The sequence below is a fragment of the Pseudorasbora parva genome, chromosome 6, assembly GCF_024679245.1.
Source record: "Pseudorasbora parva isolate DD20220531a chromosome 6, ASM2467924v1, whole genome shotgun sequence".
Taxonomy (NCBI): Eukaryota; Metazoa; Chordata; class Actinopteri; order Cypriniformes; family Gobionidae; genus Pseudorasbora; species Pseudorasbora parva.
Window position 1 is genome coordinate 22,853,588 of NC_090177.1, and position 12,464 is coordinate 22,866,051.

Sequence of the window (12,464 nt, forward strand, 5' to 3'; positions counted from 1 at the left end):
TTGTTGTCCTAATCAAATTGTTTTGAAATGTATTGTTAATCTTTAAATACCGTATACTACTTTTAAAAAAATATTTTTGAAAGAAATCTGTTATGCTCATAAAGGCTGCATTTATTTGATCAAAAAACTGTAAAATTATTATATTTTATTATAATATTACAAAAGTAACTCTGCCGCTAAACGTTTACTCTTTGGATTCTTGCACCAGAAAACAATACACGGTAACAGGATGACTAAATGTTTGCTTCCTACTAAAGAAGTACTTCCTACTTCGAAAGCCAATATTCATCTCTGGTAAGAGTGTCCATGGCAGACTGGGACGGCAACATGCCCATTGCATTATAGGTGTTGAAGTTTTTTTGGCAAAAAGGAAGGCAACAGTTTTCTTTAGTCAGGTAGTGCCAATTAAAAACTAAAAATCTGGCTTTCAACTTTATAGGCTCTCGTGTTTTATGGAAATCCCATTTTGCCAGAAAAGTACCCCTTTAAATGATTAATATTTTTTTGGAAACAATGATTTTGACAGTGATATTCAAAGTAACAGCATTTATTTGAAATAGAAATCTTTTGAAAATTAAATGTTTTTACTGTCACTTTTGATCAATTTACTATTAACTATAAAATTTAAAATGAATATTAAAAATATTAATTTCTTAAAATAAAATTGGTATGTAACCATAACTGCATTATACATTTTAATTAATGAGCAAAGAGACATTAAAATGAAACTAAAAACAATCACTTAAATGCATCAGATAAGGGACTGGATATATAGATGGCCCCTCCTCTTGGGCTGAGAGCCTGTCATGTGTTCATGCTGACTGGCTGTAACTGGATTGAGGTTAGGAGATGAAAGCCCGAACACGCTGCTACACAGGCTAAAGCGCCGTGCGCCGTGTCGCTGCCAAGAGGATTGCCACACAAGCTGCAGGGATTATCCTGCTCTCCTGGTTGGCACAGGGAAGCTTTCCAGTACATACACCCAGGCCAAGACACCGCAGCCACAGGCCCCCCGAGACGCCGCTCCACCCTTGCTGTCTGGGATCTCTGTCTGACTTACTAAATCTTAAATATTTCCCGACTAGTAAGGGCAGTTACAAGCAGGGTTTTCCCGTTTCCATTGTGGAGGAATGTGTTTGTGAAGGCTGTGAATTGTAGGTAGGGCAAAGGATTTAGGTCCGATCCCTGCCCTAAACCGGTTTTGGATTAGTGTGGATGCTTTTATGCTATGTGATGAGTAGAGGTGTGAATACTTTGTGGGGTGGGGGGTGGAGGGGCATTTCTATGTAGGGAAACTGATTGACTCAGAGACACTTTTTTTTTCTTGTATGCAACCTCCTCAAGGACACTAGGCTATTATTTAAAAAAATATATATTTTTAGGGTTAGATATACATTAAAGGGGGGGTGACACTCAGTTTCAGTCAATCTCATGACCGCTCCGTCAAAAACACACTTTTTTGGTATGATTTTTGTGAAGTCCTGTGACATCATTGACCGTGGAGATCCGCGATGTTGTGAAGCTTCCCGTCATTTCTGCGTTCAAATCGGTTCAAATGCAGCGCTGCCTTCCCGGATTGCTGTGCTGAAGCGTTGAAGTCGCTCGACGTCACTCATAGGAATAAAGTGGAGCGCGGACTATAACGACACGTGTTCATGGACGACTGGATCTGCACCTTGCGAGAAGTGTTTATGGGCGTGCATTTCCTCTCTAGCTCTAGTCACGCGCGCGCACCCTACCGGGAGAAGAGCCCGTGCGGCCCATACAATGACCTTCCGCTCTGTTCACGTCAAGCCGACCCATACTCGAAAAAAATCTCCGAAACTTGTGAGAAACCGGAAGGAGTATTTTTGACACACAAATACTCCATCAAACGTCCAACATTAGTTTTTGAAACTTTGTCCATGTTTAGGATGGGAATCCAAGTCTTTAACAGTGTAAAAAGCTCAGTATGCATGAAACTGCATTCCCCCCCTCTTAAAATAATGAGGAAAGTGGATGGACCCCCTCCTCTTCAGACCATTTTTTGGCCCACTTAGTCACTCTGGGTGGGCATAGAATTCAATTTCCACTGCGGCAAGGCCGATCAGGGCTCACTCTGGCCAATAGGCCAAAAATGACCATGATGGATCAAATGTGTTTAAAAACCGCCCCTGTTCCCTACTGTCACAAACATGTAACTACCGGTAATCCATCCTAATTCCAGCTAATTCGTTTCGCGTAGTATGTTTCTGGCCTGAGAATGCGTTCTATGTGTTGAGTTTTGAAGGTCTGTGTGTTTTCACTGTTCCAGGATGGTCTGGTGGAGCAGTTGTATGACCTAATTTTGGAGTACTTCCACACTCAGGCCTGCACCATTGGCTTTCCTGAGCTTGCTCTGCCCACTATCATTCAGGTACTGTTTCTCACCATATTTAGACAAATGCTTTCACTCATTCACTTCTCTTTCTAACAGTTACTAAATCAGCAGCAAGCCTTAAATAAGTGGTAGTTATGAAGCTTGTACACCAGTTATATTTAATGGTTCTCATTTTTTTTGCCTGGGATGCCCAGTCAGTCCAGATCACACACAAACCCCATTCAAAGGCTTTGGTTCAGCATCTTTAGTCCTCACACCCCAACATACACATCCCGATACACATACACTGCAGTGTTCACACTAACACAGCACATAAACACCCCCCTCCCACACACACACTCACACACATACACACACACACACACACGCGCACACACACACACTGGCCACATCCTCTGCTCTGGCCAAAACCGAGCTCTCCTCACTGCTGTTTAAAAATCCGGTTTTGAGTATTTATTCTTTTGGCCCAGTTGGGTTTATTTATAATATCCACTCCCAGTTCTTCCATACTTTTCATTGGCAGAATTTGAATTGCAGATTTAAGGTAAAAAAATGACAATTTAAGCTGTAATTTGAGAGTTATTAGAGCTATATTAATATTTCTCCCTGAGGATGTTAGAAATTCTTTCTGCATGTGGCGCCAAATTCACATAATTTTTTGTATAATTTTCTTCTTTCTTTTTTTGTTGCTCTTTCTCACTGTCTCCCTCTTGTTGGTCTCCTCAGCTGAAAGCGTTCTTGAAGGAATGCAAAGTGGCCAATTACTGCAAGCAGATGCGCCAGCTGCTGGAGAAGATACAGGAGAACTGCAGCTACATCACAGGACGAAGGCAGAAAGCTGCGTTTGGCGTGGCTGATGTCACAGCTGTGGTGAGTACATGAAATTGTCTGTATCATTTTATACCAGGAATGGACCGAACAGTTGTTCAAGTCAACATTAATTCAAAATGGATTAATTTGCATGTACCTGGTCTTATTATTTATAACTGATCAGTCATCACATTTTCCATGTATATGTGGATGGGTCAGTGTATTTGAGCGTGTGTGTGGCTGCTTGTCACAAATGGAAAACAAAAGTTTTATTCAAATTCTGAATATATTATAAACCTATTAATAAAAAATAAACAATAACTATATTGCCCAGACAGCGCGCAAAGTGCTCCCTTTATAATCATTAAAAGCTGTCACTCATTCAATAAACGCAATCTCACAGATTTCCCCAGTGAAGCTGGTATACAATGAATCTCTAATTTTACAATGTTTGCACCTATGGAGACTCGTGTGTTAACTGAAGTCAGCACCTGGACAAACACTCGAGAGTGAGTGATGCGGTGAGTGGATTCCAAGTTCAACACGTGTGATTGGCCAACTACAGCTACTGGGCATGCGCACATCAATATCGCGTCATTTAACTACCGTATTTGCATTACTGTAAGGGTAGGTTTAGGGTTGGGGTAGGTGTAGTCGTTAATAAAACAAATCTGTTAAGCAGCAAATGTATTTATTGTTATTTTATCGCTAGATTTTGCCTCACCTACCACTGCTATACCTCTTTTAGCCACAACTCTTCTTCTTGGTTTTTAGTGTATTTCTGTTGCAGAATTACAGCGCCACACACTTGCCTGGCATAGTGTTGTCACGACACCAAAATTATGACTTTGATACGAAAATACCTCGATACCGATACTAAATCAATACCACGGTAAAAAAACGAACAAAAAACAGCAAATATGAATAATATGACGACATTATTCATTGTTTTATTTTTATTTTTTACAAAAAATTCTCTTGGCCAGCATGTTCCTGCCCTGTATTTTGACCATTCCCTCCTTTTATTGCTATAATAACTACATGCCAGTGTGAACATCCTTACAGAGATCACCTTATCAATCATTATCATTCACTAACCTTTCACTTCTCAACAGGTTGGATGAACAAAATCTTATTTCATGATATGAGAAATTTAATATTTTTTAAATGTAATCTTATAATTATAATATAGATTTTTAATTGTATCTGTTTTTAAAAAATAAGCAAACAATGCAAATTACAAACAATATGACAAAAACAGTGCTTTATTTTTCACCCAGCTACATTAACAGTAGCAAGTCAAGAAAGAAATGAAAGGGTTAGTTCACCCAAAAATTAAATTGATGTCATTAATGACTCCCCCTAATGTCGTTCCACACCCGTAAGACCTCTGTTCATCTTCGGAACACAGTTTCAGATATTTTATATTTTAGTCCCAGAGCATATGCAGTCAATGCACACTTTACTGTCCATGTCCAGAAAGGGAATAAAAATATCATCAAAGTAGTCCATATGTGACATCAGTTGGTTGATTAGAATCTCTTGAAGCATCGAAAATACATTTTGGTCCAAAAATACTGATTCTTAATAAATATATTTTTATTATTTATCAAAGCATGTGGTGGTTTTCTATTTTTCATTGTTTGCTTAACATTAATCATAGAATATTAGGTCTGGCTTAAGACCTGCATGGATCTAATTACCTCAGCTGTATATGTTCACTAAAGACATCCACTGTGTTTACCTGAATACTCGCCAGGCCGTGCATTTTTACATATGTTTGATCATTCAAACCCAAATAATAATCCGGGAAAGAACTGAATGGCGATCGCATGTTTGTCTGAAAGGCGTGGGCGCGCGCTTCGAGTCCGGTAGTTTTTTTCTTCTCATGCGCGCATATTTCTGTTGCTTTCTTTGTCATGCGTTACGCGTATATATTTAACTCTTCTACTTCCAATGTTTAGTGAACGGTGGAAGCAGAGCTCTGCACACACGTCCTGACACATGCTGCAGGGTATCCGCGGGGTCTTGAAAAGTCTTAAAAGGTGATAAATCAATTTTGGGAAAATTAAGACCCTTATAAAGTATTAAAAAGTCTTATCACGGCTTTATAAAGTCTTAAATTTTGAAAGTATTTTGTTCAAGCTTTGTCAAAAGAGTTTGACTCCAAAAAGTATTTATGAATATATTTATTTTCATCCCCATAAGTGTTAAAAAACAACGGGGCGCTCAGTCTGAGATCGGCTCGGAGCGCGCGCGCCAGGGATGGACATTAGCGCCGCCACCAGCCAAATGCGGCTGATTTAGAGTTGTGGAGGGTAAACTCGCTTCACCTACCGAGCTGTTTCACCTCTTTGTAAACTTTGTCCAATGCATGCAAGTGCTGCCGTATGTGCGCATATGACCAGTCGTTTTCTCCGTCATCACTCGCGTGAAGACGCGCTGTGAGACTCGCGCGCGCTGAGAGAAGATCTGTCTCTGTGCATCATCCGAGAGCGCGTGCTCGTCTCACAGCGCGCAAATATTGAGTTTTCTTTCAAATCTTGCGCTTACACGGACCAACTCGCACAAGAAGTATGTCAACATGTCCATCTTGATGAGTATCCTAGCAGACACAGTCTGTATATGCCTCAAGTGAACTGTATAGTCGAGAAAGACGAGCATATCCCTGCCTCAGGTCTTAAAGGCGCAGTAGCCTTTACTGCTGCCTGAGTGATGTCCTTATATTTAGTTTGACATTAAACAATGCTCTTGATTGAATAGCTTTTGTAAGTTTAATAAGGATTCATCTTTCATTTAAACAGTTAAATATGCAGTTATTTTACATTTGATTACTTTATTCAATTTCTGTACCTCTGCAGGCCAGTAGGCATGTGCATTATTATTTAATGTACACGAGTGAGGTCCAGTTAAACATTTTAGTTTGAATTTTATTTTTCAGTTTTCGGTTTTGGTTTCTTCTTTTTTGGTTTCGGCCAAGAATTGTGATTTCGGTGCATCCCATTCTGATAATGTCCTGCTCAGTATGTTGTCAACACGCTTCAAAGATGCCAGAACGAATAGTTTCATTCATGGGACTAAAAACCATAAAACTGGAAGCCATAAATGACCACAAATCATCGTGAAAATGTCAGTATTTCATTGAGACTTGAGATTAAATAAACGGCTTAAGTATTTTAGAGCTTGTAGTATTAATTTTCACATGCAGTTACACATTATCAGTTAAAAACCAAAAAGTGTCTGGTAAAAACATTGTGTGGTAGAATTTGAAAAAAGTTCATCTCCATCCCTGGCGTCTACAGGTGACGTCATGTATTTTGCGAAATGCGCAGTTAGGTAATGTGTCGCCCTCCATACATTGCGTAACAGATATGCAATATAAACGATACAAAATTGGCCTACGATAGAGATTTTAAGTCTACATTCGACTACAGCTGTTTATTAAAGGTTTGTTGCCGATTAGAACTTGAAGTGCGATGAGGTCTTAAAATATTTTGAGAAGGTCTTTAAAAAGTCTTAAAAAGGTCTTGAAATTAACTTCAGGATTCCTGCATATACCCTGTGCTGTCACACATCCACGCACATTAAGAAATACAGCTCATATCGCTGTCCTCCTTAAAGTACCGGTACTAATAAAAGTCCATATCGTACCGTTTGTAATAGCAGGGTATCGCAATACTTTTCTAGCACCGGTATATCGTGCAACACTAGCCTGGCTTCATGTGGACGGGGGCCTTAGTCACCCTAAAGTTTTTCCAAACCTGAATGTTTTTCTTTCTTCTGCTGAACACGGTTGATGAATGTTGATGGTAGCCATTGATTTCCATAGTATTTTTTCCCCATACTATGGCGCTCAATATAACTGTTTGAGTACCCACATTCTTCAAAATATCATCTAATGTTTTCTGCAAAACATACAGGTTTGGAATTTAAGGGTGGGTAAATGACAGAATTTTAATTTTTGTTTATCATTTTAGCTTCTTTAGTACTCATGAGTTTTAACATTTTTATCTGTTTTGACTAATTTCTTCAAGCCAAGGAAGTTTTTTTTCCTCCTTTCTAAGTTTTTTTCCAATTACACAGTGACCATAACAGCACTTCTAGTCAGACATTTGTGAGCTTTGGGACCAGACATGGCAGTCAGATGTTTATTTTAGTTGTAAAAGCAGACTGCAGTTTCTCCTCTTTCCACCCACCTCAAACACCACCCTGCCTTCCGTCCCCTCACAGGTGACTGCTGGTCACCCGCAGTCTTCATCTATGTTTACGTGTTCAGAGCCCTGTGTGTTTATGTGTGAACACATCTGAGTGTGTGTTGCTGTGGCCAGTTGAAAACAGCATGTGGTGGTTGGCCTTAGGCCTAGTTGACCACACCACCTGCAGGTCAGGAAGTGCAGTCACAGGTCCTCAGACAGACACACGCGGCCACTGTGGCACGGAATACTATTACGACCATAGCCTGATGCTGGGTCGGTGGCGGATATGAGAGCAGATGAAAGTAATGGAGCGGAAAGCTTTCTAATGCCATTTCTCTCAGCGAGAGACTCTGAGGAGGATGAGCAGACATTAAGTGCTTTGTTTGTGAGCGTCTGGTAACGTCAATCCAGTAGCAGATTGAAGCAGACTTTGTGCTTGCTGTCCAGAACAGGATTATTACAGTTTTAAGAATGTCACTATTTTTTTTCCTCCAATTTGATCTTACTTTTACTTTGTTTTAATGGTATATTTAAAACGCACGAATGTATGAGTCCGGTGAATGACTGACATGCACCATGAGTCCAAGTTTCTCTTTGTGGACAGTAAAGTGTATGTGCATTCGCAGCGTCTTATTCCACAACCAATATATTGGCAATGGGCGCCACCATAGTTTGCACCTCAGAAAATCGGATCTGTCGGATTTACATAATGTAAATTCCTCCTTGTCTCACGAAATGCATGAAAGTAAGTGAGCGGTGAACTCTGAGAAGACTAGAGTAAACTATATAGTAACTTGTATAACGTGTGTCTGATATGAATAAAACAGTCAAATTATAACTATCAGAAAGGAGTTATTGCCACTTCCATAGACATCTGCGTGTTTTTACTGCTACTTCTGTGCCTTTAAATGTTTGAAACCTAAAATAAACATGATGTGGTTGAAAACACTGAATCGTTGTGATATGTGACGAGCGCTGAGCGCGTCTGTCTCTGGCTCAGCGCCAGCCAAAACGCGAAAGCGCGTTAATTGCACTGAAATGAGGAACCGAAAGCTGCATTCTGATTCGGTCCGTACATACCGGTTATATAGTTACCGGTGCTATATTGGCACCGGGTTTCGGTACCCAACCCTACTCAGAAATCAGAACCAAATCAGTAAATGTGCATTACACACTTGAGTGTTTTAAATGAATGCCATCCCAGTGTATTTTCATTAAACACTGAGCCTGAACCGCAGAACCTGCAGGAGGTTGGTGAATGAAAGATAATCTCGATGCATCTTGAGGTATTATAGCTCAGAGGTACATGTAATGTAAGTGTTTTTAGTTTTTTCCATATCTGATAGATGAAAAAAAAAATCTTTAAAGGCACAGTATGTAATTTTTCCCCACTTGTGGCCGCCTATTTAAAACAAAGGTGTAGCTTGATGACCCTTTGATTGAGCATGGAATCTTGAGAGTTGTAGTCTTCACCAATAGACCGTAAAAAAATATGGACGACTCGACATCATCTGTTTCCACTTGCCATATTTGAAGCTTTCAGGCGGCCTGCACGGCGCTGACATCTCGGGGCCGAGTCTGCGCAATAGCGATAGAGAGCAGGAAGTAGAGCAGGAAGTACAGTCGCGATATCAAAAGCCTGCCCACACTCTCGCAGATGCAGAACAATTAATTATGTTGGTGTGAAATAAACAGTTATGGAAATGTAGAAATTAAAGCTAAAGCTCCAATCTGCTCCCAAAAATCCCGAAAAAAGTCTGTTCGTGCCTCAGTGACAACTTCACTCAGCGAAGCCGTTAGTCTCAGCTGTCAATCATGACGTCACACCCTCCGTTTTTATAGCATCAAATAACTAACTAAAACTAAACTTATTTTAAAAACGAACACTTGAAATTAAATCATCGTGATGATAACTGCCTTCAATGACATAAACTAACTTCGGGGAAAAAATATTTGAAGTGTAATTTTATTGTTCAGTTTGCCTCGCGTCCATTAGAAAACACAGAGGGGCAGCTATACTGGGACCGGTCATATATACATTCTGGATTGTTTGTGTTGCTAAATGGCATGCAATTTGTTTTAAAACATTTTACAACTGAGGAAATGCTGCATTAGTGTTACTACAAGAAAAGTTGCATCTGACTATGCTGTTAACCACTTGACAAAATAGTATTTTTCTCTGAGACATGGTGAAAACATTGTTACTGAAAAAAAATAAAAAACGAGATTCAAACAATAAGACTAAATGTGCTGAGCTATAAACAATAATTTGTTTTCTGTCTATAAATGTCTCCTAACAGTTCTTCCCTTGTCTGATAAAACATATAATATATTAAAGCATATTTGGTGTTTCCATGGTTTCTACAAAATAAAACCGAGTGTAAGGCAGGTATGGTGTCACTAATAGGCAATGCGCTGTGCAATGCGGTCGGTGTCCTGGTTAAAATTGCTTATTTCTCAGGATTCTTGTAAACATCTGGTATAATGTAAGTACACAAGTCGGTGGTTTTTAGCAGAGGTGTCAAAAGTACTCGCATTCATTACTCAAGTGGAAGTATAGATACTAGGGTTTAAAAATACTTCTGTAGAAGTTGAAGTATCAACTCAAGCTTTTTACGTAAGTAAAAGTGTAAAAGTACTGGTTTCAAAACTACTTAAAGTATAAAAGTAAAAGTAATGTAAGGAAAAAATGCCATTAAAGACAAAAGCTTAGGCCACACCACAGGGGCCTAGAGTGCACTACCCCACCTCCTCAAAAACATTTTTCTAAAGGCCATAATGACTATAATGTTATATTAAAATGTTAATGTTGAAAAATTTGGGAGGCACTGGCTACCTGTTTCAGCCACATATATACCCATTGAAAATGAATGCATTTTAGTACAATGGAAATATACCATTATGTGTACTGCTGAGCATTAACATGTGTTTCCTGAAGCGGAAGATATGATGACTAGTTGTCTATAAGTAATGTTATCAATAACCTTTATTGGAATGTAAATGTAGGCGACGTGTGATCAGTGTTGCCAGATTGGGTCGACGCTTTAGAGCCCTACGGACCCTGACTTTTTTTACACTCCTAAACTCATACCCACTCTCAGCCGCTGACTGCTTGGTTATCACTTTAAAAAAAAAAATTAACAAACAAACAAATTATACAAACATTTTTCTAAATTAACTTTAATAAAAAATCTAAACAAAATATAACTACTTGGACATTACAAACAAAGCTGAACTATTTTAATGACTGCAGGAATGTGTCATAGGATTGTGCAGGGCCTGTGCAGGGCTCAAAGAATATATAGTAAAATGCAATTTATTCCTGTGATCAAAGCTGAATTTATCATCATTACCCCAGTCTTCAGTGTCCTATGATCCTTCACTAATCATTCTCATATGAGGATCTGATGATCAACACACATTTAGGATTATTATCAGTTGTGCTGCTCATGGTGATGCTTAAATTTTGTGGAAACCATCTAAACATTTGTAGTAAAATTAAAAAAGAGAGAAATTAATACTTTTATTGATCAGACATGCATTTAATTGATCAAAAGTGATATTGTTAATATTACAAAAGATAATTGATTTTAAAAAATGCAAATAAATGCTGTCCATTGAACTTTCTATTCATCAAAGAATCCTGAAAAAATAAATGTAGCATGGTTTCCAAAACATTTTAAAGCAGCACAACTGTTTTCAACACAGATAATAATCATAAATGTTTCTTGATTATAAAATCCTCATCTGAGAGTGATTAGTGAAGGATCATGTCACACTGAAGACTGGAGTAATGATAAATGCAGCTTTGATCACATAGGGAAAAAGCTGTTTTAATTTGTAATAATATTTCACAATATTACTGTTTTAACTATTTTTGATTAAATAAATGCAGCCTTGGTGAGCAGAAGATACTAAACATTAAAAAAGCTGCATTATTCATATGATAGGCTACTTAATTGTCAATAAATAGGCTACATTGAGATGGCTTGAAAAACACATAAAGCATATATTGTCGCACTCGTCTGATTGTCTTCGTCACGTTTCATCACTCATAATGATTGTTTTCCTTCAGCATGACAGGGTATTACTTCTACGAATCCGCTTTTGGAATTTGGACCTTCTGTGAGAGCGACCTCCACATATTTAGATGCGAATAAAATGACAGCAGGTCATGCATAGATAATTTTTGTCTCTGATTTTAAATCTTAATGTATTCACATTGGTTTCTATGTAAATACACTTGCCCGTGACCTCAAAAAGCGCTCTATCAACCGAGATTAGAGAAAGCTGTCTTTAGCGTCCCTGTTAATTTGGCCGTCGCCGCGCAGGGTAACGCTAGTTCGAATCCCGCTCGGAGCGGGTCGACTAGAATCGGTGAGACCCAGTAAAAGTGCGGGGGACGAAAATACATTTTATTAAAAGTGAGGGGGACACGTACCCCCCGTCCCCCGCGTAATCTACGCCCATGCCACTGCCAAAATGCGTAATTCATTGATACTGTACAATAATCCGCCGACAAAAAAATTACAACAATGCGCTTAGCTCTGACAAAACTACAGTAGGCTACCCTTGTTAAGTTCATAGAACATGCACTTAGCCCAGTCAAAACTGATTCAAACCTCTTTCAGCAGCTGTTGGGGTTGCTAGTTGCAGATGTCCTGAGTGTATGATGGACAGGAATCATGATTATATTTATAAAGTCTTCGAGTCACAGGTGTAATCCACGTTTGAGAGTTGGTTCACTCTCCCACTCCTTACTGTAGAAACGGGTTGAGTATATATATACTGTATGTATGCCACTTTATCATAGCGATCACTTGAATGTACATCTAACACGAGTTATCGCGCTAAAAACCTGGCTGTCATGAATGAGCACGTCTGCTGCTGATCGCTGACTGACTGAAAGTGCCGTGCTCGTCCGCTGGAACCCGCCCAATCTGGCAACACTGTGTGTGATTTGTGCTTTGAGTCATGTGCAGGCGCGATGGATCACGTAGTAACCAATAGGGTGTTGGAATGGTATATGTTTACACTTCTCATCCAACCACAATCAAATTCACACTATCAGGATGACGCGATTTATCTGCATTTTTTTT

The 12,464-nt window shown here is 39.1% G+C and overlaps 1 protein-coding gene across 2 annotated transcripts in view; it reads left to right on the forward strand.

Moving 5' to 3' along the window:
- Positions 1-12,464, forward strand: part of noc2l (NOC2-like nucleolar associated transcriptional repressor) — a 41,005-nt gene that overhangs the window by 18,027 nt on the left and 10,514 nt on the right. For both annotated transcript variants that reach the window (XM_067446253.1, XM_067446254.1), the window contains exons 14-15: positions 2,294-2,395; positions 3,086-3,229. In XM_067446253.1, coding sequence (XP_067302354.1) covers positions 2,294-2,395; positions 3,086-3,229 — 246 coding nt within the window. The remainder of the gene's footprint in view (positions 1-2,293; positions 2,396-3,085; positions 3,230-12,464) is intronic.